General features: G+C 33.9%; 4 protein-coding genes and 1 non-coding gene across 7 annotated transcripts in view; 2 read left to right on the forward strand and 3 right to left on the reverse strand.

The window, feature by feature from the left end:
* Nucleotides 1-24,107, forward strand: part of LOC105342590 (DET1- and DDB1-associated protein 1) — a 46,956-nt gene extending 22,849 nt beyond the window's left edge. The window contains exons 2-6 of the mRNA XM_066088758.1: nucleotides 19,157-19,183; nucleotides 19,544-19,624; nucleotides 21,421-21,472; nucleotides 22,077-22,138; nucleotides 22,442-24,107. Coding sequence (XP_065944830.1) covers nucleotides 19,175-19,183; nucleotides 19,544-19,624; nucleotides 21,421-21,472; nucleotides 22,077-22,138; nucleotides 22,442-22,543 — 306 coding nt within the window. The 5' untranslated portion in view covers nucleotides 19,157-19,174 and the 3' untranslated portion in view covers nucleotides 22,544-24,107. The remainder of the gene's footprint in view (nucleotides 1-19,156; nucleotides 19,184-19,543; nucleotides 19,625-21,420; nucleotides 21,473-22,076; nucleotides 22,139-22,441) is intronic.
* On the reverse strand, nucleotides 320-392 carry Trnav-aac (transfer RNA valine (anticodon AAC)). Its single transcript has one exon. It is a non-coding gene; the product is annotated as a tRNA-Val (tRNA).
* LOC105342587 (structure-specific endonuclease subunit slx1) lies at nucleotides 492-2,950 on the forward strand. Its single transcript, XM_011449582.4, has one exon. The coding sequence runs from the start codon at nucleotides 610-612 to the stop codon at nucleotides 1,486-1,488; it is 879 nt and encodes a 292-aa protein (XP_011447884.3). The 5' UTR covers nucleotides 492-609; the 3' UTR covers nucleotides 1,489-2,950.
* On the reverse strand, nucleotides 3,377-9,618 carry LOC105342588 (arrestin domain-containing protein 3). Of its 2 annotated transcripts, none has more exons than XM_034467141.2 (9): nucleotides 9,072-9,618; nucleotides 8,540-8,657; nucleotides 8,105-8,252; nucleotides 7,209-7,311; nucleotides 6,856-6,996; nucleotides 6,546-6,661; nucleotides 6,061-6,250; nucleotides 5,652-5,794; nucleotides 3,377-4,146 (listed from the first exon to the last, which is right to left on the reverse strand). In XM_034467141.2, the coding sequence occupies exons 1-9, from the start codon at nucleotides 9,328-9,330 to the stop codon at nucleotides 4,123-4,125; spliced, it is 1,242 nt and encodes a 413-aa protein (XP_034323032.2). In that variant the 5' UTR covers nucleotides 9,331-9,618; the 3' UTR covers nucleotides 3,377-4,122. The 2 variants fall into 2 exon arrangements, with proteins under 2 accessions (XP_034323032.2, XP_011447885.3); XM_011449583.4 differs by having other exon boundaries at nucleotides 8,582-8,657; nucleotides 9,072-9,606.
* LOC105342589 (COP9 signalosome complex subunit 2) lies at nucleotides 11,115-19,098 on the reverse strand. 2 transcript variants are annotated; one of them, XM_011449586.4, is made up of 13 exons: nucleotides 19,015-19,098; nucleotides 17,169-17,282; nucleotides 16,657-16,737; nucleotides 16,368-16,493; nucleotides 15,853-16,020; nucleotides 14,626-14,730; nucleotides 14,315-14,384; nucleotides 13,237-13,336; nucleotides 12,721-12,852; nucleotides 12,323-12,420; nucleotides 12,129-12,211; nucleotides 11,721-11,779; nucleotides 11,115-11,592 (listed from the first exon to the last, which is right to left on the reverse strand). In XM_011449586.4, exons 1-13 carry the CDS (start codon nucleotides 19,057-19,059, stop codon nucleotides 11,448-11,450), a joined length of 1,326 nt encoding a protein of 441 aa, XP_011447888.1. In that variant the 5' UTR covers nucleotides 19,060-19,098; the 3' UTR covers nucleotides 11,115-11,447. The 2 variants fall into 2 exon arrangements, with proteins under 2 accessions (XP_011447888.1, XP_011447887.1); XM_011449585.4 differs by having other exon boundaries at nucleotides 16,332-16,493.
* Nucleotides 24,108-26,962: the final 2,855 nt, after the last annotated feature.

A 26,962-nucleotide genomic window follows, 5' to 3' on the forward strand; every position in this document is an offset into this window, starting at 1 on the left:
TAAAAATGTTATTTATAAGCAAAAATATAGCCCTTGATGGCATAGTGTATGACATTAAAATATGATTTTAAAGAAATCATCGTTATACTTAATATATACTACAGTAGTGAATTTACACACGTATGATAGTAATATATTGTCGGGGACGAATATGTCCCTGATATTGTTTTCTGCAAGCTCTCAATCATATCTATAAATATATTTATTATATATAATATTACATGCTGGCATGTATATACACATGAGTGACACCAAATTACTGGATATATGTTATTTATTAACGTATAAAAAAAATATTTTTTCTGATTTGAAAAAACATAGGTTCCAGCGAGGCTCGAACTCGCGACCTTCTGCGTGTTAAGCAGACGTGATAACCACTACACCATGGAACCGCTTGAGAAATGGGAGAAAAACATTCTAGCTTATATAAAAAAAATTTAAATATTTATTATTCTGTGCAGTTTTTGCGCAATGTTTTGGAAGATATCTCCTAATATTTAATTCACGTGCGGCAGAAAAGCTTGAAGCCCCTTGAATGAGCAAATCGGGGGATATTACTGGATGTGATTAAAACCGAGGATATCCGAAGGTTCAGAAAGTGAAAGTAGAATGGACGCCTCTGCAGAAATAGAACAGTTTTTTGGAGTGTATTTGTTGTATAACGTAAATCCACAGTTTAAGGGCAGGACTTATATAGGATTCACAGTAAACCCTAACAGAAGAATCCAACAACATAATAAAGGGAAACACGCTGGCGGGGCGTGGCGAACCCACGGACGCGGGCCTTGGGAAATGGTACTTATTATCCACGGCTTTCCTAATGAAATATCGGCTTTGCGGTTCGAGTGGGCGTGGCAAAATCCAAAGAAATCCCGAAGATTGAAACATTTACCGGCCAAAACAAAGAAAGAGAACCAGTTTCAGTACAGATTCCGAATTGTTTCTGCCATGTTGAACACCTGTCCTTGGTGCAGATTTGCTTTGACAATTAGGTGGCTTAAACAGCAGTATGTACTCGACTTCCCTCTGGAATATAGCCCACCAGCACACATGCCCATAGCATATGGTCCTGTCCGGATAAAAAAGAGTGGTACAAACAGTAAAAGGGGTAAAACAGAACCACCGAATGAACAGGGGGATGAAGAGGATATAGAATTTCTAAGTCTTCTTAGGAGGAATGAAAAGTATGTCCGATGTAGTGTTTGTAGGGAAAGGACCAAGGACCATGACACATTATTAAAGTGTATTCATCCAAAGTGCTCCATGCAGGCTCATATAATCTGTCTATCGAAAAAGTTCCTTAATAATCAGGCAGGACAGCTCATACCGGTGGACGGCAAGTGTCCATCTTGTAAAGCTGTGGTTCTGTGGGGAGACCTGATCAGGGCCAAGCATGGCTGCTACCAGAACCTGGAGGAATGTACGAGTGCGGAGGAGGACACAGAGGATGCTGATTGGACAGATCAGTTACAAAGTCATGTCACATGATCATGATTTGACAAGATTTCGTGTACTTGGGATACTGATCATTTTCTTAATGTCGTATCTACATGATCTAGGATACATCTATTTACATGACATATTAATAGATGTTAAAATTTGCATTGTACTGTGAAATTAAATTACAAACCAAACAGCTTGAATTTATTCAATATGTCGGTGTTCTGATCCATTGACCTGTACCTTTTATACTGTCAGAGAGCAGGGAGGAGTAAATGTTCTGCTGAGATTCATGCACAGCTGCTGCTTGTCATTTGTCAAGAAAAAATCTAATCAATATTTTAGGTAATTTTTTTGGTAATATATAATACAATGTATGTATTTGTAAAAGATGGAATAATTATTATTCTCCACCTGTATGGGACACAAAATAAATGTTATCTCTTAATGTTCATTTATATTACTGAAAATTTACAAGAGGTTGTAAATAAGGATTTTGCTAGGGACTCCACAAACTTCAATATATCCCAGATTTCACTATAAGCATGTTCTTCTAGATGAGTTTAACTGTATCAGGTATGTATTTTACTTCAGTTTCTAATTTGATACTTACATATAAAACTAAAATAACTTAGTTTGTATTAATATTTTATTAAGATCAAAGGTACAACAGTGAGAATGATGCACCAACAGAAATTGTTTACAATATTTGACATTTTAAAAATGAATTGGCGAGTACAATGCACAAAAAAATGCTACATTAATGTTACAAATACAATGACTGTATAGTTACATATATAATTTAAACAAATATCAAAACAAATAGCAATATATTACATGTACTGACACGCATTGTTGTTCCTCAGATTTAAAAAATTACAGTTTTATTAACTGAAGCACACTGTCGGAGAATAAATTTAACCCAACTTTATTACACAAATCACACATTTATACACCAGATATACTTTTTGTAGATTATAGATTACATGTACTACAATATAGTTGATGTTTACAGATTCAAATTTCATTGAACAATTGAGACATCATAAAGTTGTTAATTTGTACAAAGCCTTGTGTTTAATCACTGACTTTTATCTTGTGTCTTATACCCATTTAATGCTTTATGTAATTAAAAATATATAAGACTGTAAAAAAAAAAAAATCAAGTATTATCATCATAGGAGCAAGTTTCCCAATCTGTTTACAAACACTAAGAATATATCACACAGATATACATGTAGATAATAATTGTCTAAAGCTAATTACAAGTACATTGTAAACATAATAATATGTGTACTTTATAGCACCATCCATTCAACAATACACTGTCTATCATTACACGATTTATTACAATAGATATACACAATAAATATACGTATAAAATAAATAATTGTATGTATAATGAATACATGTATTATAAAAACATTACAAAATATGGGTACCAATATAAAGTATTGGAGCATCTATAAAACTGCTTATCTAGGACCTTTGATAAAAGTGCATATGCAGGGGCAATTCCAAAAAAGAAAATATCACTGGATTATATAATTACAGTACAGGGTCTAAAACTACTGAAGGCGATCTAGGAGATAAAAAAAATCCAACGATTACTGGAATCCAGACAGCCTTATTTATACAACTGTATCAAAACTTAACTAAAGAAACATATCTTTTACTAAAGTATACCGTAAATCTGGAAATTTTTACGTTGATTGATTTTTGCAAATCCGAGTCAAAAAGCTAGCTATAGATTAATTTTTACAATTTCAATTTTTGCGAATCATCAGCGACACTAAGAATGTAAAGTATGCATCATTTGTTTCCATGTTAACAAGTTTCCAGGCAATGGAATTGTATTACGCTCTTTGTTTAAAAATACTGCTCTGTTTTTGAAAAAAATAATTTAAGATAGACATAATGCTGCCAGTCAATCAAAGATATTGATTGTGAGTGAAGCTGTCGTCACCAATTTTCCTCAAGTCAAAATTCAGCCTCAAATCTGAGGTTTGACCTCAAGTTTATGCACTTTCCTTTACAGAATTTGAGTTGAGGAATGAGTTGAGGGATTTGAAAACTTTGGTGACGGTGGAGCCAGAGGTTATATAAACAGGTTTTTTCAATGACTTCTATTTATGGACACTTTTTAAAAAAAATAATTTTTTTTATTGTTAATCAATTTTTAAGACAAAAAAGTTTTGTGGATGCAGAGCCGGCGCAAATTTGCTAAAAATTTACCTACAGTAAAAATTTCCCGATTCATGCCCGATGGTATATATTCTATTCATATATATAGAGCATGAAATGAAAACACATGAAATAGTATGGTACACGATACATTTTTGTTATTTTACATGTAATGCAAGCTTGGAAGCAATATACATGAATAAAACGACAAGGAACACAGTCTCGTGGTTAATTCGAGAACACGTACAACAATGCATATAACACCATGCTACAGTTGTTCCAAATACATTGTACATATAGTTTGAGACATCTGGTATTCTTGTTTTGTGTATAAATGGATTAAATTCAGATCATTGGTTGTGTGTGTGTGTGTGTGTGTGTGTGTGTGTGTGTGTGTGTATTGAGAGAGAGAGAGAGAGAGAGAGAGAGAGAGAGAGAGAGAGAGAATCAGTGTAAGTCGTCCCAACTGTTACAGCACATTAAGTGGTTCCCAGAAAATCAGTGAACTGGATGAGGATCATTCTGAAAATAAAAAAAATGATATCTTAATTCTAGTAATTCAATTTTTTTTTAGTATTTATAACTGAAATATTTGCTTGGGTGGACACTTACAAGGTCAAAACTAGCATATTCTGTCAATCAACTGAGTAAAAATCAGAACATTGCATTTACATGTATATACATGTATATACTGTTCAACAGACACTGTTATATATTTGCATTTCCATTGTTCTTTCCCACTGTAAGCCCATACGGAGGAGCTGCAATTATTTCTCTATAATCGCAATTGCTCTGTCAGTATACTATGACGTCATAAAGGTGTAACGTTATATATACTTTTCCATGACGTTATAGATTTAAACCACTATACGATACATCATGTGTTTTTCTCCAACTCAATTAAAATTGACGTATTTACATGTAATATTAAAACATGTTTTTGATAACATTTTAAAGGAATTACTTTTATAACATATCATTGATTCTGTTAACAAATCTATGTGAATTAAAAAGATATATTACAGTCTGAATGTTTACTTTTGATGTAATAGCTAAATGTCAAGGTCTAGGCTAATACAGGGTATTTGCGAGTGGTAAAATGCAAATATAAGTAATAAACAACGATTATTTAGTGAACATGGCGTTATGAATAGCAACTGCTCTGCTGGCATATTTTCCATGATGCGCTAGCGCGCATCATGGAATATGCCAACAGAGCAATTGCTATTCATAACGCCATGTTCACTAAATAACGTTGTTTATTTCTTAAATAATGGCTTCATGTTTGCAAATACTTATACCGGTACACCAAAGTACTGAAGATTCCTAATAAAATGTGAGGAAATAATATCCACATAAGAATGTGAGAAGCAACGTTAACCCTTGCAATTTTTTTAATCTCTTTTATTTTTTTAAACAGTTTTGAACCTTAGGAAATTATAACAAAAAAAAACCTGGCTCTTGTGATTTTATATTCTCACGATTTAAAACAAAACAGCGGAAGCGGGGAATTAAATACACATGTAATTTACAGTATTGTGCTTACATAGTGTGTTTGTTAACATTGCAGCTGGTTTAAGGGAGATATGTGTGGCCATCTTGTACAATTTGAGAAAAAAATTCAGATTTTTAAATCTTCAAAATAAGTCTGCAACTGCAAAGTTCTACAGCTGTTCTAAGTGATTTAAAAAGTATTGTTCTGTTCTTGTATGCATAATTTGCATACAAAACATGTTGAACATCATTTCAATTGCTTTTGTATCTTTTGACACTACAGTTTTAGTAAGTTTTGGATACAAACAAACAAGTTCAAGAAATGTTTACATTTTTCTCCTCAAATGTAAATGATGGCCGCACATCTCCCTTAACTTAATTTACATGTATTGAGGATAAAAGTGTTATTCCAGTGTACATGTTTTGAGGATGAAAGTGTTATTCCAGTGTGTATGTATTGAGGATAAAAGTGTTATTCCAGTGTACATGTATTGAGGATAAAAGTGTTATTCCAGTGTGCTCTGGCCATTTACCTCTGAGTAGGCAGGGGGTCTGCGGTAATCGTAGACAAATGTATACATCGGTGTGAAGGTCACACTGCCCATCTGGGTCGGGTCGTCATCATCGTCTAGGATACTGACTGCTCCCTCCACACTCTCACAATACGTGGGTGGATCTAAACATTTAGTAAAAAAAAACTTGAACAGAACTGATATTGCCATAAAATTATCAGAATGATGTCCATTAATTAAAAAAATAATACTATTCTACTTTATACATTGTATTTTGATTTTGTATACATTAATTTGAATTCATAATTATTATTTTTCAAAAAGCAAGCTAGGGACAGAAAACATACAAGTGTTTTGTTTGCTTTACAAAATATCATTATGAAAGCTAGATTTTCTATTCTTATTTCATCAATAGCAAGTTGAACTAGACCTCCAAATGGTGGGGGGTTGGTGCTCTCGGAGTAGGGGGGAGGGGCTGGCAGCAGGTGGATGTCACTGAGGGGTGTGTCTGCTGTCTGTAGACAGGAAGTTGAGTGACGGGTCTGACGGTAAGGCACGGTTCCAATCACGATGGGGAGTTGTAGGGCCAGGTTCTGAGAGCCAGGGATGTGCAGAGACACCTGTATATGTATATATATATACATTTAATTAATAAATATACCTGTTAGCAATTTTTTTCACAAACAAAAGTTTGATGCCGTACATGTACATGTGTTTCATCCCTTTAAAATTTCAATATCCGGATGACCTTAACTAATCCATTCTCAGCTAGTACATGTATAATACAAGGATAATTGTTCTGAGTTTATATCTACTTAGTATTCAAGGTTAAATAAAGAGGTAATTGACTAATTGTAATGTCAGAATGAAAACGACAACCAGTGCTGGAGCTAATAAACAGGCTGGTTGATGTACCTCGATGAAGTACTTGACTTTGAGGATGCAGCAATTTCTGATCGTGGGGGACACAGCGGGGATCTCAATCTCCTGGGAGTCCCAGACACATGTCCCTCGGGCCTCCACAGGGCTTCCTGTCCACAAAGAACAATTAATCAGTGATGGTGAATTCAATCCTTGTCAATGTCCACAGAAATCAAAAAAATCAATGCAGGAGAATTAAAACATTGTCTATAATTTCATTGCAAAGTGTTGTATCTGTCAAAATGTATTTACTTAGGAAATTTGCTTTAATATACAGTATTTTTCCTTATTTTACACAGAATACCTGATATCATGCAAAACTTTGTTCTCCGAAGCTTTGATTTGTTCCCAGCAAAAAAGATCTGGGATTGGTACAGGGTGGCATGAGGGGTCACGGTGCGTGAGGAGTGGTTGTTGAACTCGGCAAAAATTTGAATAGACTCCCCTACAAAACGACTAGACCAATGTAAGGAAGCAAAATCAACATATGCAGCAGCTAGTAGTACATGTGCAAAATGTACAATAAATAATATTTATGCCTCCTTTGAAAAAATGGAACTACACAACTCCTAGTATATAAAATATAACTAAAGGTTACATACTCCATACAGAGAGGTTCATTAAGAACCATTAGTTGGTTCATGGTTGTATGACTACCTGGGCAGTATCCCCGTCTGTCAGTGCGTGCTGTCATAGACACAGGTCCTGACGTACAGAACCAGCAACACAAGGTCTTCTCCACACTGCTCTCCACAAAGTTCTGAATTGAAACATATACAGTAGAGTGAATTCAATAAGGATAACATAGAATATAGTCAATCAGAACAGTACATCACAACTCAAAAAGTACAGTTTAGTTAATTTGAACAGGAGAATGAGCTTTGAGGTCAACCATAATAATGATTATGTACACTGTACTTAAAATGCACAGTGCGTACTAAGACAGTTGAAATCTGTACAATACTTACCATGTAATTGGGACAGTTAACACTAATATTTACCATGTAAAGTTTATATAGATACCTACAATTTTTTTTTAATGAAACCTCATAAAGAAGTTGATCATGGCCTGTGAAATTTAAAGTAACAAGGGTCATGTTTCACTTCATTTATTGTAATGTGTCTTATTGTCATAGACTATCATCTTGTGTGACATTCGTTTCTCTTGACTCTTAGTGTTCAGACCTCAAAGATTGCACTAGGCAGTGCATATTCGAGTGTTAGAGTCTATACAGTAAAACACGGCTTTAATAAACACGCTTATAATAATATGACGCCTACTGTGAAGCAATTTTCATTCCCTGTGACTCTATTGCGTGTTGTAAACTTGACAGATAAAACGAATTACGCTCATAACAATGCAAAATAGAGTATATGGTAAGTATTGAACATATATCAACTGTCAAAAGTACATTTTAAGTATTGAACAGACAGAACCTTCAAAAGTACATACATAGCAAATATCGATATCAACTGTCAAATATACATGGTTTAATTATTACCACAATAATATACTCCATTACATACCTCAGACAGTTTATATAGAAACTTACCATGTACTCGGGGCGGTTGATATCAATGGGACTGATGACAGTAAAGGCTTTCTTGGTTTTATGGTTGAACGACCACGGCTTGTCTATCTCTGCCTTGACCCAGTAACGAATACTGCCGTGTTTACCTTCAAAGGAGGTGGAGATTCCACTGAAAGAAAATAAAGAAAATTTCATGATAAAGGTTTATACCCAAAACTCTGTTGTTTCACTTGCAAATTTGCAAAAAAATGATAAAATGACAATGGCTATATGCATATATAGTTAGTAGGTGAGGCACACATGGCTGTGTATTTTATCTAAGAATGAACACTTTTATTTAAATTACTTTAAGTTGTATAAATTTGATTTACATTAACATATTTATTATTGTTAGTGATTGGTAATATTTGTTTCTTGCATTATAATGGTGGGATTTCAACATGTTCAAAGATATACCTCATTGGTAAATCGAAAGTAAAGTTGAATTCAAAGATATACCTCATTGGTAAATCGAAAGTAAAGTTGAATTCATGGTGACCGGCCTCTAGAACATGGTCTCTCCCATCTGTCACTTCTGGTTAAAGAAAAAAAAATCGGATAAAAAATCTTGTATTGATTCAAACTATACCAAGTACCAACTGTAGTTTTGTGACAGAGATATTATAAACCAGGAACCATATCCAAGCCCTTGACTTGATAGTCTTTGTACGTCACAAATAATTTGATTATAAACATTTATATAATTATTCTACACACTTTACACCACATACCAACAACCAACGTACATTTGTTATTAATTTAAATTTGGGTACAGCACTTGAAAATTCTAAAGTAAAAGATTTCAAAATCCAATCCAACTTAATGATGTTTTAATACAATACTATCCGGAGGCAATTAAATTATTCATGAATTCATTAACTGATACAGTGTGTAATCATAAATGCCAATTATAAATAATTGTCATGTGATACCATTTATGAATATATACCTCCACCAAACAAGACTTGTCGCTTGAAGAAGTACTCAACCTCAGCATTGTAATGTTCTGTGTAGGAGCCCAGCCTGGTGCCCGTGTTTCTGGATTCGGTCCAGTGAACTTTCGCCACACCTCTCAGAAAGATTCTCAAGGACCTCAGCTTCACGTCTCTCTTCAGGTCCAGCACAACGAAACCCGACACTCTCTCTCCCGGGTAAAACACGGACTTATTCTCCGTCCACAGAATCTCAAAACATTTCAGTTTCCCCATCACCGCCTGTTAACTAATCTTCATTTTGTCCACCTGTCAAACTTGACGTTTTTGCGGGAAAATATATGATAAGATTATCCGCCGCTAAGAAACCATATCTCGTTTGAAACTAAATGCTAAGAGACAAACGCATAGAGATATATAAATTTAAGAGGGCAGTACCATCCTTCCATTTTCTGTATGTTAATCAGTTCGTCGAACTATGTTTACGCGAGTCGTGGGCCCAGTATTGATTTCAAACTCATTGTATGTGCTATTTAACGAAGCGGTCGGAAATGTAGGCCTGAGTTCAGACTTAGAGTTATCAGTTCTTTGTAGTGAAAAATTAAAGAAAATATTATTTTTTAAACCCTCCTAAATTTTTTTTCTGTTTGTAAGTAACGCAAAATAACAGGTTATTAATTATTACGAAAATATAAGATTAATTTATAATTATTAAAATTGGTTTTTTATAGGATCACTAGGATGATTTTTGACCTCAGATTGTGTAAAATTGAATTTTAATATTTTGTTCAATATCGTAATGTATAGGATACTGTGTATATATCGAATGCAGTCCTTTATGTGTGACTAGATACTTAAAAAGTCTCTGATTTTTTTTTTTAATGGATCATTTGACATTCTCTATTACTGGGGCATTGAATAAATTTCATATATTAAGCTTAGAAATGAACAATAATAAAAATGTACTTAGAGAATTAGAAATTTTGAATTATCTGAAGTTATAAAAATTTCATTAAGGATCAATTTTGTTTATCAAGGTTTTCAAACAAATTAACGGCATCTAATGCACAAATAATATTTCTCACAGCTTTAACAATATTTAAATATATATATGTACCAGCATTTACCTTTTATTATGAAAGCTGTATGATTGTAAGCTTTATTCATGCTTACATTAAACTGAATATAATTTGATATTTTCAAACAACTAAATATATAATAAAAAGTGTTTGATAGAAATGTTTGGCCTTTTTTTAAACTCATTGAGTAAAGTATCTGCTGATAGTTCTGTGTTAAGCTATAAGAGTAAAATTTTTGCAATTTACTGCGATTTAGAAAAAATTATTACATTTTTTTTTCTTTAAATTAAATATATTTTTGAGGGTATGGACAGACTCTTTAGTCTATTTAGAAAGAATTTCATAGAATCATAAGCAGGCACTATACCCACTCATTATAATAAACTCCTTTGAAATGACAATTTTTTCTGCATATCAGATGAAATGATAAAGGTTAAAGGTCAAGCTGGGTTTGTCTCTTGTCCGAGGCCTGTCAGAAATTCACCGAACCCGATCCATCAATCACCTGACTAATCATCTGATTTATCAGATGCTAGGGCTAAAACCAAATGTCCCTATCCCAACATCACCTATCACCATCATCCATTCCTGCCATTGCCTTCACTTACAGTGTGTCCGGGATCCATTCACTGATTGTAATTTGGACAATAGTGAATCAAAGGTTTCTAAAAATATATGTGCAAGTAACTACAATGAACAAATATTTTGCCTTATTGCACATTTGTATCCAGATCTGCAGCTAAACTAAACATAGAGTGTGAGAGAAGGATGGTTGGAAGGACAGAAGACATTATGCCCAGCAATATACTTGACACCAAATCCAGAGCTTTTCCACTTTGTTCCATGAACAAATTGCATATGTTTCAGGGGTTAACAGACGTATCAAATGTAAAAAGGAAAGATCAGTTAATCCTATCAAAATTAAAGTGACTTTGCAGTTTGATGTCAAGCAATTATTTTAAAGACACACAAAATCAATGATCCTTTTTTCAAAAGTTTATACTTGTCCCTATATTATAGTTTTGATAATAGCTGTATAAACAATGATGTACATATAAAATTAAGCTGACAAAATTCACAGCACTTTTATCTCTCTGGGCAAAAGTACATGTATGTCCCATATAGCAGATAAAATATGGACAGATAATGGACTGTCACCATTCAAGTTGAATCAAATGAAGCACTAGGAGTGTGAGCTGTATCTCTTTGTAAGTTATCTATGAAGTTTCTGTAATAAGATTAGGAACATGTTGGACATGTTTGAATTGAAGGAGGTAAAATCGTCGACAGCTGATCGGTGGTTTGGGGTCATCATCACGTGGTTTTGTTGACCACAGCCAGGTGCAGACTCTGAAGCTGCGCGGTCCACTTGTCCATGGCATTGTACCTGGCTGTACCTGTGTTCTCTCTGTCCAATTCTAACACCTGATTCACCTGGTCAATTCGTCCATTTATAGCACTGGAAAACAAAGACTAAAGATTAATTATTTCAAAACCACCTCTCCTCTCCTTTCTCTCTCTAGCTGACTCTCTCTCTCTCGCTCAATTATTACAAGAGGTAAACTGAACTAAATGGTAAAGTCTTACCTATCAAGAATACAAGATACTAAGAGGTTTTCTACTTCAGTTGGGTCAATATTCAGCTCCTGTTAAAATAAGTACATGTTTTATTGAAATGGTGGGAAAATTCATGAAACTTTGTAAAATATACTGTAAACCAACTTTTATTCGCGTGCGAGAAATATTCGCAAGGTTATCAAGAGCCTTGTCGTCTCGAATATTTCTCACCGCGAATCAATCCTTTGTCTATAGTTTTTATAACAATACAGGTCTAGATAAGGCTTGGTTGCGAACATTAGTCATTGTGAATCAGTCTATCGTCAGTTAATTGCAAAATAAAGACGTCGCGAATAAAAGTCGGTTTACAGTAATAGATTTACTGAAACTCACTGTTACAGTATTAATGTCAGCAACAATGATAAATAGTACTCTTACCTTAGAAATAAAAGGGATGTGAATTCTTGTGTAGGGTTTAATAAGCTTTATAAGAACCTGTGTTCTGATGTTTCTAAGTAAATCTGAAATTTAAAGAACTAACTCAGTGAGTCAAAATGGCAAACTGAGACATGACATACATAATTTGTGTTATTTAAAGAAAAGATAACTTGGTGAAACATTGTAACACTTGCCTTCAATATGCTCTCTAATAAAAGGGTCCTCCATGATGTTTCGTCTGTTGGTTTTTAAGATTTTCTCAAATTCATTTATATCATTATTTTGATATGAACTGGAAAAGAAGAAAAAGAGAATATTTATGTATGACCATATTTATTGAATACAAGTACACACTATTTAGATTATCATTTTGTATTCATTTTAAGTTATATGGTTTAATGACCAGTCAAACAGTAACCATAGCTACTAAACCTAACAAGGATAACCCCCAACTGCCTGTTTGTCACAGTGCTAATCTTTTCACCTTTATCACTATATGAACAAACTTTACATTACAAACATTCTTTAATAGCTTCAGCTTTGAAAAATTCCTTCTACTAATGTTCTAATTTAACTGTAGCTATGACAGTACCTGACTAGATTAGTCATGGCTAGGATTTCTGGGTCGTTCTTGTACGGTTTGGTTTCCTGGGAATCAAAAGGATTGATTCCGGACTTCATCAACATGTTAGCCAGCACCAGGTACTTCAGACATGTTGTTCTCCTACAACCAGAAAACAAGATCAGAAACTACCGAAAGAAACCAAGATCAGAAACTACCGAAAGAAAACAAGATCAGAAACTACCGAAAGAAACCAAGATCAGAAACTACCGAAAGAAAACAAGCCTAGAAAACGAAGTGGGGAGAAAATGATTGACAAACCAGGAAAAAGACTTTTAGTAAAGCCCCCTCTGTTTTACTGGTTCGGGACTAATGATATCCTTATACATGTTTATTTTTTAAAAAAATTCTTTTGATATCACCAGTTACTGGTAATCTAATATATCACACAATTGAAAAGGCAATTAAAAAAAAACCACTGAAAAAAAATACATTTTAACATCAATTGATGAAAATTAATGATATGCGACCAATTTTTATATATACCTTGGACTCCCAGATTCATCGTAGTTCTTAAAAGCCTCAAAGAAGTCAGTGTGAGCCTTCTCATATTCTCCCTCTCTCAGGTGCATCTTTCCTCCACATTCTGAAAAGATTCAAAAAGTGATTCAGAATGTGCATCAAATCCTATTACACTAACAGTACACGTAAATCATAGCCCTAACAGTGCATTTAAATCATTACATCAACAGTTAATGTAAATCATTACACTAATATTACATGTAAATCATTACATCAACAATACATGTAAATCATTACACTTATTTTTTTTTATGTAAATAATTACACTAACAGTGCATGTAAATTATTAAACTAACATTACATGTAAATCAAACACTGAAAATACAAGTAAATTATTACACTAACAGTGCATGTTAACTATTACACTAACATTACATGTAAATCATTACACTAACAGTATATGTAAACTATTACACTAACAGTACATGTAAATCATTACACTAACAGTACATGTAAATCATTACACTGAAAATACATGTAAATCATTACATTAACAGTGCATGTAAACTATTACACTAACAGTGCATGTAAATCACTTCAATAACAGTACATGTAAATTATAACACTAACAGTTTATGTAAATCACTACACTAATAGTACATGTAAATCATTATACTAATTGTACATGTAAATCATTACACTTACAGTATATGTAAATAATTACCTTGAAAGTACATATAAATCATTACACTTTTAGTACATGTAAATCATTACACTAGCAATACATGCAAATTGCTACACTAATAGTACATGTAAATCGTGACACTAACAGTACATGTAAATCATTTCACTGACTGACAGTACAAGTAAATCATTACACTAGCAATACATGCAAACTATAATGCAGAATTCTCTCATCACATATTTTGACTAAGAAGGTTTGTAGGAATTTAAAGACTTTTCAAAAAACAGACATGAACATCTTATGCGAAGGTAATGTAGACCTGTCACAATATTTTACAGATTGATTGACAATGCTGATTTTTCACCCCATCAAGCACCTGCTGTACTTGGTGACTAGCAATGTGAACTGGACACTCACCTCTGATTACGCCCATGATCAGGGGGTGAGGGATGGCAGATTTGATGTGAAGAGATTGCTCATACAGGGTCTGAAAGTTGCAACAATGAACAACATTAATAAATTTCATCCATTGCTATACATGAATATTCAGTAATATAATTATCGCATAATATATCAAGACAAAATACAAAGAAGTCAATTAAGTCTCTAACTTAGAATTCAAGCAGAACTTAAAATACTCCTCAATTGAAAATCTATAGAATTATGAGATGATATGATATTGATTTTGTTTAAATAATTTGACAACACAGCCGGTGGCAGAGTGGCACCTTGAGTTTTTTGTTGTTTTTCTGGGCTGTGTACATCTGAATCTCCAGAGCATAGATTTCTAGCAGTTGTGTGCCCTTCTTCAGATCATCTTCACCATCATCTGTCTGCAAAACAGAGAGGATATTTTCACAGCATGAACTTCATATCAATAGACAAAGTTTGGTAGATTGTATTTTTATAATATAGAGGTTCAATTCTTAAAAACAGATTGAATGTTCAATACTAAGCTGTCCTTGAAGAAATGTCCACAGTCACCCACTTCAGTAAAACACGGTTATGGTGAACACACTTACAATGAACTGACGCTTAGTGTGTTTTTCAATCCTCCTGGGTTTCAAACTTATTATGGAACCCACAGTTATAACGAATTACATTTACAGGGGCATGGTCAAGATTTTGGTCAAATTCTATTTTTCTGTTTTTATTATTTACAATGCTTTAGGAATGCATTTCTAATGATCAAATGAAATTTGAGAGTCAGTCGTTAAGTAATAAGCAAGATACAGGACTCACAATTCTCTGTCATGTAAATAAGGATTGTGCCCTGTTTTTGTTTACATAGATTCAATATACCAGTAAATAATCTTTTTCAAGCTGATTTGTTTTTGATCTTCTTATTCATTTCAAGCATATATAAACAGTTCCTAATGTCTAACACATTCGTTTTAGGTCTAAAACTGGAATTTTCACTATTACGGTAATAGCGTTCAAAATGTAAACAAAAGCTTTGTTTACTTAGTGAAGAATAGTAAGCTCTGTAACTCGCTAATAACTGAACGAATGACACTTAAATTTTAGTTGCCTATTAAAAATGCCTAACTGAAGCATTTTAAACATTAAAATCGAAACAATAATTTTTGCCAAAATTGTGACTATGCCATTTTAAATAACAAAGCAAAATCACTCGTCCTGGCATTTCGTTAAAAGCGTGTAATACTGTATTTAAAAGGAGTCAAAGGAATTTCTTTGAAGGAAAAAACTTGGATTTTATAAATTTAATAAATACATGTACCTATAAGCAAATTCAAATTTAGTATGTACATTTTACATGTAATTACACAAATGTAAATCACAACCTTAATTCATGGATCAACAGATACAGTATCTGACAGCATCCTGGGTTTATATCTGTTTGTCAGAACAAAGGGCTCTGTCTCTCTCTCTGTACCTGATCAAACTGTTAGATAGACTAGGGAAGAGAGAAAGAGTTGTACATGCTCTAGTACCTGACAAGATTGGTGAAGTTGTTTCAGTATTTTCTGTAACTTCTGGTAATCCCCTCGGTCAAAGTACAGCTTGCCTAGCTTTGTGTTGGTCTTGAACCACAGTCGCTCATTCTTGGCTTCTTTCAGGGCATCTAATGTTGTCTCATAGAAATTCTGCAACAGCTCCATCTGTAGGACAAAATTGGAGTCAGGTTCACGGATAAAAAAAGGTAAAGAAATGTGTTAGAAATTATTTTGAATTGTCCTTCTCTGAAATAGATCTTGTAAATTGTTATCAAGCAGCAAGAATACCTTTATTGTACAAAACATGAAGTAATACATATGTAATAAATTTCAATGAAAAGTCTTCATGTGACAGATTTTTGAGACACTCCAAAATATGTTGTAATAAAAGAAGGAATCAATCAATAGATCTATTCCTTAGCCACATGTATAAATGTACAGGTTACATAGTTCTTTTCTGTCCACTCAATTCCTACCTGACTTAATGGATGGAATACACAGAGTTGTGATACCTGTTTGGAAGTGGAGATGTAATCCAGGATGGAATTAATTGATTTCTCAGAGTAATTCCTCGTAACCGCTGACTTTATGTAAGTCAGTAATTGTTTGTACCGCTTCATCATTTCAGGGAAGTTCCCCTACAATCAACAACATAGTTACGTACATGTTCTTTTACCTCCAAGTTGTAAAAGTTGTTATTAGAAAATGTTCAGAAAGCTTCTATCACCTTTAAGTTAGCACAGAAAATAAATTAAAGATGTCTGGAATTTAAGATTAACTTAAAGATAATAAGAGACTCACCAGCTTGAAATTGATTTTAATCATCTGTTTGAGAGCCTTGAAGCCCCATTCTCCTTTGTCTTTTCCCTCCAATTCTAAAACCTATATGCAAAAAAAGAAAAAAAAGAGTTAATCAAATAATAATCAATTTGAATATTCAAATCAAAATTGAGTAAGATCTTATTAGCAGATAATCAACAAAGAGAAATTTTAATAAATTACAAATGATGATTAAACTATGCTTATGGTATCTATAGCATATGGTGGTTAAAATTCTTAATGCCAATGTTTATCAAAGTAAATTTTGAAGATAATAAATCCCCTTGATAAAGCTTAAAACCATAGACCAGTAAGACCACATTTTGATAAATATTATTTTGGCATGACTGCTGTTGTGTTATAATAATAAGCATGACATATTTTATAAGTGTAACTAAATTTTCTCATAGTGCTCAGCAAGTTTATGTTCAAGAACTAGGTAGCCTAATAGTGGCTTATACCATGTTATACAGACAAACAGACACTTCACTTACTTTCTGAAAACTTTCTAGTGCACTTCTTGGGTCATCTTCTTTGAGAGCCTTTGAGTTGTAGTACTGATTCTCTAAATCTACATCAGGTTCCGAATTGCTTTCCTCTGAATATTCCTGCCATAAAAAAAAAAAAGCATTTATCAAAAAATAAAGAAAAAATGGGTGATATAAGATTTCAACTATGTTGTAAAACCAAATTTGTTCACACATATTGATGTATATCTTTAAATTCTTTCTTGAGAAACAAATTTGTGGGTTTTTTTTTAACACAACAGCTTTTCATTTTTCTTGTTGTTGTCAAAGGTTAGATACACTACGAGTTCCAATGCTGACCCATGACTGTAAATTTGGACCTATATCCCATTTGGGATATAATAACCCCTTATGGGATACAGTAATGACCAGACAAAACCTACCAGCAAAGAAGACCCAAATAGCTGACTCTAGGTCAGCTTTGTGTCTGCTCTTTAAAAATCTGCATCTGCTTGAGGTCTGCTATATTAATATTGCCCCTTGCGTAGTCCAAATACAGAGAATTGTTGAGATACTTCGTCATTTTTTAGAGGCAATTTGAAAGTTTGCTTCTGATTTTGGGGTCTGCTTTTTATATCGCTCTAGGTCCATCATAGCATAGCCAAGGTTAGCTGCAGGTCTGTAGCTCCCGGTCTGAAAAAATTTGGATGGATGACCTGGGAGCTACAGTGCCTCCCATAGTAAAAATCTGCAATTTACGGTGCACAAAAAATTGCGCTAGATTTGGACTGATTAACCCTATTTGCACACAATTTCTATGAAAACAGTTAGTATTATTATATTTTTCAGGAAATTTACTAATGATATCACCACTTTACTTGCCTCAGACTTTCTCTTAAACATGCTAACTGACCTCGGAAAACGAAGAATATTGAATTCACGTTGAGATCGAGAGTCCCCATTTTCACTTGTAAACAAACTGCTCCACTTCACTTTACGGGACTGGTGATGGTGTTTAAAAGAATATCAGAGGCAAGTGAAGTGACGATATCTGTAGTAAAATGTCTGAGGAATTTTTTGGAATCACATATTTGTACAGAGTGTGTTTGGAAATAAGGTTAATCAGACCAAAACTAGCGCATTTTTTTGTGCGCCGTAAATTGAAGATTTTTACTATAGGATGCACTGAAGCTCCCAGGTCGTCCATCCGAATTTTTTCAGACCGGGAGATACAAACCTGCAGCTGAGCCAAAGTAGACCCTGAGCAGACACAAAGAGCAGATCAGGGGTTTGGTTAGGGTATGCTTTCTGTTAGGGTGAGTCCGGTCAGTACAATGTACTGTAAAATGAAATGCCAAAAATAAATTTTGTAATTTTGTAATTTTTATACAAATCGCATAAATGTATATCAAATGAAAGGACATTTGATTTTCAAGTTTTCCTATAAGTTTTGTACGATTGATCCTCAAGAAGATTCAATATCCATAGTGGGGTTGCAGAAAAGTTTGCTACATTTCATCAACTCTAAGGTAACTGTCTAATGCGGATTTACCATATTCTTAGCAAAACATTTTTTTTTTATTTTTGCACCGCAAATTTAAATCCCACTTTGAAATATTGCATCCCAAACGGGCTGTTATATCCCAATTGGGCCATTGGTCCCAACCAAATAAAATGTTGAAGTATCAACATCTTTAAACTTTTGAAATTAATTAGGCCTAAAAGACCGGTCCTGAACAATATCGAACTAGCGTATAACGACGCTTTGGGGTTGTCGTAGGGGATCCCCTGTCGTGGCCATATTCAGATTAAAATGAGGTTTGTATGAGAGCTGTTATTCATATTTGCTTGCGGTAATTCATAGTTTTCTCACCAAATCATACTCTTCATCGTCGTACATACATTCGTCGTCCGACATTTTGTTTGTTTATATTTCGGACACAGAGAGGGAATGAAATATTCCGGAAAATATTTTTCCGGAACTTATATCATACCAGGTTTTAATGTTATATAAAAAGCTAACGTCAAATGAGATGAAGATGGTAAGAAACGCTATAGTTTTAGACAGAGTTGTTAATTAAGTAAAATAAGTCAACGAATGATCATTTCTTAGATTTATGTGTTTCTTAAATCATTAAAGTCCTCAAGTTTAGTCAGTAACTCATCATAAACGTTTCTAGCCAAACCTTCAGTTGAAATTTCATTCATATGGCACATCTTAAAATGTGTACCTTTAGTTAACACAAAATTAGATAAGAATTAATCTTATCGAATGTTTTTCTCTTTTCCATTAATATTTTGAGTTGTATTGTGAAAAACGTGGCTTGTTAATTTTAACTCGAATTGCCTCTGTGCATGAATTGCTGGCTCTTATCTGATTGCTCTTATAATTTTTTTTTCAGGCTGATTTTCTGAAAGAATTACCAAGTCATAATGAGGACAATTTTACCAGATTCCACACAGATTCCAGCTGTAGATCAAATGTAAGTATTGTAAAACTCCCAACATCAAAATCATTCTCTTGTGAAGGGATGGGAGAAATAATGATGAAACAGATTAGGGTTTGAACCCGGGCCCTAGAATCTCTAGTTGGGTGCTCTAACGACTGAGCTATCTGGAGCCGGTATTTGAACCAGTCTGACTGTCACATTCTCCCCCCTTTAAATAATCTTTGCCCATGACAAAGAGCAGCCCAGGCTCTTCCCCAGGCAAGAATTAACCTGTCAGTTCCAGGGGTTGGTATCGGTGCTAAATGTAAAGGGATGGGAGAAATAATGACAGACCAGACCAGGATTTGAACCTGAGCCCCCTGAATCTCTAGTCAGGTGCTCTACCAACTAAACTATCTACTAATCTAGCACCAATATTCGAACCTGTCTGATCATTACACTGATGACCAAGATCAGTGTTCTGCGTTTATGAAGTTATTCCTATATGTTGTTTAAGAAATAAAGTACGAGTTATCGTGAATGTTGCAGAATAACCTCCGAGGTTGAGAAATGTTGTTTTGAAATATAAAAGCTTAGGCGTTAGCCGAGGCTTTTATATTTTAAACAACATTTCGAGACAGAGGAGGTTATCCTGCAACATTCACGAAAACAAGAACTTTATTTCTATTCTACTAACAGCCCAGTATATCTACAGATCATTTCTCCTATAAAGAGACGATCTAGGTCATTTTGACGGCTGTTCCGTGTAACCCCAGCGGCTATGTTAGTAATATTTACATGTGTATTGATCAAAGGAATCACATGCAGACGACAGGATTTTTTTGATACTCCTCACTTATTTATAAAATATCTTTGAGTTATATTCCTAATATTTTAAGGGCAATTTAATGCGATCATACTCCTACACGTGATATATTTTATGATCTCTTAAAAATAAAATTTGAGACAATACACATCGTTTTGACCGGAACTAACATGTGAAATTGACATGGTTTTAAAACTTTTTACGGTTTGAAGTTGTACTTTCATGGTCAGTGCGAGACAAATAGGTAGTTCTGATCTAATAATTTACTGATGATGTTCGTGGTATATTGGAGAATAATGTCCGCGGCATCTCTTTGATCTCGGCAATAACTGTAGTAGAATGTAGTTTATATCACTACTGGATCAGTACTGGCTATGGACCAATTTTCGCCAAGGGTACCTTACTCACTAATGCAATGAAAGTTCAAACACTACAATTTAATATGCAAAACTATGTGATGATAGTGAGAATTTTCGTAGGCCAGTATTGTTCATATAGAATATATACAATGAGTCAACTCCTGTTACCATGTTTACCATTGAAATCAAAAAAGAAATTCATTTGCATAGATAACTTCAACCAAGGTTAAGCCTCGTCATATGGCCTCACAATTCTGTACAACTAAACGCCAACTGAAATGTAAGTCAGTGTGCTTGATTAAGTAGCTTTGTTAACAATATTCATTACACACTTCCCCCCCTTTAAGGTTAAAGAATAAAATTCTGTATAATTTGGTGTGGCATATGTTGCTCATTTACTCGCTCTCAAAGTGAATAAACAAAAAAAAACAACTTTCATGAGTCTTCAAAGTTGAACTACTGACATATTACAGTATTCATACTTATCAATGCACACACTACAACAGTGGTTGAAAGGACTGAATCTTTCATTTCAAAATTCTGTTGAATTATCCATCATTCCTGTCAGACGTGTTGTGTTTTGAATATTTTATCACAAAGTATTTAAAGTAGTTTCTGTAGTTAATGCATATTTGTGAAAAATGCTCTTTATTTTTTTTTTTCAGATGAGAAAACCAGCAGTGTATATATCTACTGTAGATCATCCCTCTGAACAAGGTACTTAAAGAGTGCATCAGACATTAAACATTTTCTTTCTGAGAACTGGTAAACATGAATCTCAGAGATTGCTTTAAGAGTGGAACTTAAATAAAACTAGTACTGGTTATAATTAAAACATAAACATGATATAGAAGCTTTGTCATCCCACCGTTTTAAGACATTATATAAATAGTGCCTGTTTGGGAGGGTAACTGTTGAAATTGACACCCCTCGAAAACCTTTGTCAACCGACGCGTAATTACACCCCGAGAAAACCATTGTCAACCGATGCGAAGCGTTTTCGAGGGGTGTCAATTTCAACAGTTACCCTCCCAAACAGGCACTATTTATTTTATTATACTGAATGTCTTAATTTTAAAGAAAATTTAATGCTTTTATACAAATAAAGTGAATTCTAGGGCGAACCGTATGCGCATAATTTACACGCATGTAACAGTTCGTTGTGTTACCCGTTGCCAAGTGTGTTACTAACACTTAGGGTAATAGAACGGATTATCAACTGCGTCTAAACAAATCAATATCAGTATTTATCATGAAAGTATAATAATCCAAAATGTTTCCTAAATTTGATTATAAAAACTTTTCTGTATTTTAATTGCAGTCATTACAACAGAAAAGACAAACATTTTGTTACGCTATTTACACCAGCAGTGGGACAAAAAGGTCAGTTAAATTATAATGCAATGAATTTTGAAATTAAGCACATGTAGTTTTAGATTTTAGATTTATTTTTGACAACATACATACTGATAGTTTTGTTAATGAAGGTAGCTGTGATTTTTACAAAGCTAGTTTTTGTTGTTGCGTCAGATCGAGATTAATTAACTTGCAAAACAACATTTCTTTAGTCTTTTTGAATTACTTATTACTAAATGTAAAACAGTAAATTAAAAAAATGTGTGACTTTTTGAGATATTCTTTATACATGCATAAAATTTTGTTGATGTTGCAAATTTACCTTCACAGAATCAGAATAAAAAGAGAGACTTCAGTCGAGCTAGTCTAGACTCTGCAGAGAGCAGTTCCTCATCCAAAATGCCTCGGCTGAATACGGATGATGTATCATAAATAGTGTAATACAAATAACGCGTCAGACAAATCCAACTAATCCTGTGTGGAGAGATCCGTCGTTCCAGCAAGCTTAATATTAAGCAACAGTTTATGTTCACACGTTTTCTGTGACATACTTATTACTGAGATAGTGCTGGAGGGACAATCAAAGGCAGTATTTGCGTTTGTTTGTACGTCTGTGTATATGTTTATTAGGGATGTATGTGTAATTGGAGGGTTGGGAGGGGGTGCGGGGTTAGACAGAGAAATACAGCCTAGGCAACTGTTGATATTGTGCTTGAGAGTGCCTTTGTTATGATATTTTTGAGAAAACGCTCTGTATGTTTTTTTTTTAAAATATTCGATTTTTTTGTTTCGTTCATTGCTGCTTTGCGACAATTTGTTGTATTATTATCTAAAAGAACAATTGTCATGTATGAAGGATATGTTGAATGTATGAATTGTATATTTTTCTCAAAAGTTCAACTGTTGATATTGTCGGCTTTCAAATGTTCAGATGATCTGTTTATGTAGATTTCTTAGAATAGCTTTTATTAACTAGCAATACATACATGTTAATCATTTAGTTTCAATGCCTCAGTGTTAAGGGTTTCCATCATTGTCTATAGACATCAATTCTAAGTCATGTGTACCATGTATGTCAGATGGTTTCTCCCCTTCATGACCACAGACCACACAATAGGGGAGTCTCAGGACACATCAGCCATGCTTTACAGTCGTCACTAAGGAAGGATAATGGATATTTTATGGTGTATTTGTAATAGTTTAATAGTTGATTATTTAATGTAACAATTTAACATAAAGTCATAAATCACTGAATTAACAATATAAAGGAACTCAAAACAGTGGACTTTGTTAGTACTTGCAGATTTGGATCCTACACTTTGTCAGTTATTATAGATGTACAGTATTCTGTGAAGTCAGTGAAGCAACACACTGAATGTTGCATATCAGATTTTTTAATTGTTTTGGTATCAATTCACATTAATTCCAATGAATTTATAGAAACATGTTATTAAAAGAAAATGACAATGAACTTGATTCTCAATAAACTGTGTTTACAGTGTAGAGAAAATAAATACTAATTGCATTGTGAAGAAAGATTAGTACATTAACAAAGAGAGCTAACTCTCTCAATAATTGTATTAAATAGGTATTAAGGTACCTCACTTCACCTAGACTTATACCTTTTAAGACACTGCGTCACAAGATGGTGATTTAAATGTTTTGTTAAACTGTTTATATCGTTTGATTGGGTTGTGTATCGTCGTAGCTCAGTGGTTAAAGTATTGGGCTTCTGAACTGCAGATCATGAGTTCAAATCCGCCTGCATGGAGCTTTTGTTCATGTTTACTGAATTAAATTTTCGAAATTGTAATTTTTCATCCAAAATTGCACATTTTTTGCCTATTAGACTTAAATACTTCTTATCCATTAGGATATCTATCACAGTCAAGTCATTTCCTGCTGATTTTAGAAAATATTTCAAGGTGTAGTGAGCAACCTTGACCTTAATGTTGGTTTTTGTTTGATACATTAAACAATACTTCAAATTTTGAAACATTTTTGATTTATAATATATTAGTAAATTTGGTGAAAGAAATTATCTCTGTGAACAATTCACATTCTGATCCTTTTAAGGGGGTCTTATTAATGAAGTAAAACCAAATGTACATGTATATTACTGAATATGATGCTTTCCCTAATTATCTGATAAGCTGAAGAACTCTGATTTCATTACATATGAGAGAAATGAAACAAACCAGTAAAATCAGTTCCTGTTATTTTTATATTTGTGGGCACTTGGTTGGTGTAACTAGAGGCATGTCTTTTCAGAGTTTGAGCCATGTCTGTGTGTTTTGTGACTGTAAATGATGAGTTGTACTGTTCTGTGATCAAAGACATTCATATAAGGCTGCTGAAAAGGCATTAATTTTTACCAGGGAAATAAGCGTTGCTTATTTTATTAATGGACACAAACTAGTTTATAATTATGATGTTTCTGTTAAGATTGTCCCTTCTCTTCAAATCATAAATCTAGGAAAACCAGGAAACGAGAAAAACATTTGACGAAAACTGAAGGTTGGATGGAGTGTTCCATGCTACAAAAAAAAAACAACTTAGCTGGAACTGGTGAATGTTTTTTTGTCTAAGTGACCTAAGTCACCTGCCCCCCCCCCCCCCCCCCACTAACTTTCAAAAACGTTAAATGTTATTTCAACATAAGCAACCTCTGCAAAGAAAATGAACGGAAACTGTTAATGAACCGACAGACAGACAGCAGCAAAGCATTATATCCGAAGGGGACAAAATTAAACATCATTTAATGGTATTTTAAAATACACGTATACTATGTTGTCACTTTATGAACTGAACGCTGTTGTGAACCATATTTCCTTCGGAGTTAATGAACTAGTTAATCCGTGCAGTTCTATGTTTGGCCCCCCGCTGGGTAGTTCATCCACTGAGGAGGTAAGAAGCTTAGTCTGTCTGGGTCTATGAAGAGGCACTCTATAAATATCCTCTCAAAGAAAGGCCAGGGACACATTTAAAGATTCACGACGATCGTCCACGGGCACCTAACGTTATAAATTTTTCTCATAATGAAAATAAATACACTATACGTATTATAACGTATATATTTATTGTGAGAGAAAATTATAACGTCAGGTGCCCGTGGATCAATGTGATCAAATAATGTCATATCACCCATCAACAGTTGTAATCATATTTCTATCAAATATAAAAAAAATTATACTGAGCACGAAAAGTTTGAAATACATTGGAAAGTATTTGTTCAAATTAAGGTACATGTAAAACATCTTTTTATGCATCTTATATTGATTATCCGAATAACACTTTTATTTCGAAGTAATACGTGTGCATTTGAATTTAATCCGAATTAAGTGATTCGTGTGTTTTGCCACCGATCCCCCCCCCCTAAAAAAAAAAAACACATAAAAACAACCCAAAAACATGGAACTTCTTTCAAAATTGATGTTTTAGAATATCCCATCCATACACGTGATTGTATACATTGTATAAAGTACTTGTCAAGAGTATCATTCAATGAAGCCATTGGATTTTTACAGATGCATATCCATTAAATCCAAACACATGGCGAGAAATAAGATGTAGGGCACTGACCAGCATTGGTCCCTCTCTTGCGAGACCGTGAGCCCGTTTCCGTCTACTCCGGGGCTCGACGGGAAGTGACCGGGCTATGTACTTAGTAAGTACTTGCAATCTGTAGGCATGGCCCCGAATTCTTGTGGCCGGGGGGGGGGGGCGAGGGGGAATGCCCCCGCGGACAGTGACCCGGCATTTTCCTCCCGATGTATTGATTAGTGTCGCGACCTTGGATGACTCGCGGCGCTAGTCCCGTCCTCCGATGCTTCTTACGATGATATAATAACGCCAATGAGAAACAATTAACATGCTGAAGGAATATACCTAGCTACGTTTAAGGTAGGACTATCTGTAATTAGTAAATGGAATTGAAACAGAAAATTGAAATTGAATTGAAAAGAATGATATGAATTATAAGTACATGTATAGATAAACAGTGATTACATTTAAAGAAGGGACAAGCAAAAAAGGAAAGCGATCACATAAAAACCCAAATTAAAACTTGTGAGAAAACAAATGATGAAAATCCTGGACACAATTTTGAAATTCATGCAATTTGTTATGTACAGTTGTTTTTGATATAGGGAAATCACAAATGACAACAATCTGTTGAATTCAAGGATTAAATTTCGAACAAAGTCAATGTCATAGTTATAGCTTGTTGACTGCTCGTGATCTTCATTTAAATCCATTACTTTCAAAATAAAAGTACAATTTAAGACAAGACATTTTATAGCTACAAAGGCAATCGTGCCACACACGAATTTTACGCAAAAAGGACATTCATGTACAATTGAAGCGATTTTGTGTTTAGTACATATAAAAGTGCATTTGATACATGCATATATATTTGTTATATTTTGCACAAATACATTTTAAATGAAGTCCAGTTCGTTTTCGCCCCTCTGAAGTACATGTAGTTATATACTATACTTTAAGGACGCTGGGTGGGCAATAGATTAACCATCAGATCGTCTTTGAATTCTTAGAAATAATTTATTTAGCTATATCCTTTTATTTAGTAAACAATTTTTTTTTAAAAATCATAGTTTTCAAATTTGATTTTTTTTTATCTCTTCCTCTTGGAGGGATTCCTATAGTCTGGAAGGCTTTGACCATCCAACTCTCTTAATAAAGTTGGCAGCTTACCGAGGACATCGCTCTTCACGTGACATTCACGTGATTTAATTGCAATGACATGTAGAAAATCTAATAGTAGATTGATTAAATCGTAATTTTTTGTTTGGTGCTCCTGTCATCTTGTAAATTGTCATGTTGTAAATTTTG

Source organism: Magallana gigas, chromosome 6 (assembly GCF_963853765.1).
Source record: "Magallana gigas chromosome 6, xbMagGiga1.1, whole genome shotgun sequence".
Taxonomy (NCBI): domain Eukaryota; kingdom Metazoa; phylum Mollusca; class Bivalvia; order Ostreida; family Ostreidae; genus Magallana; species Magallana gigas.

Excerpts from the sequence above, each read along its gene's own strand:
- LOC105342587 (XM_011449582.4), top strand. The coding sequence starts at position 610 with ATGGACGCCTCTGCAGAAATAGAACAGTTTTTTGGAGTGTATTTGTTG.
- LOC105342588 (XM_034467141.2), bottom strand. The coding sequence starts at position 9,330 with ATGGGGAAACTGAAATGTTTTGAGATTCTGTGGACGGAGAATAAGTCC. Across the intron at positions 8,658-9,071 it reads ACAAGTCTTGTTTGGTGGAG|AAGTGACAGATGGGAGAGAC; the intron begins GTATATATTCAT and ends TTCTTTAACCAG. Across the intron at positions 4,147-5,651 it reads GACCCCCTGCCTACTCAGAG|AATGATCCTCATCCAGTTCA; the intron begins GTAAATGGCCAG and ends TTTTATTTTCAG.
- LOC105342589 (XM_011449585.4), bottom strand. The coding sequence starts at position 19,059 with ATGTCGGACGACGAATGTATGTACGACGATGAAGAGTATGATTTG. Across the intron at positions 16,738-17,168 it reads CACTAGAAAGTTTTCAGAAA|GTTTTAGAATTGGAGGGAAA; the intron begins GTAAGTGAAGTG and ends TTTTGCATATAG. Across the intron at positions 16,021-16,331 it reads TATTCCATCCATTAAGTCAG|ATGGAGCTGTTGCAGAATTT; the intron begins GTAGGAATTGAG and ends TTTGTCCTACAG.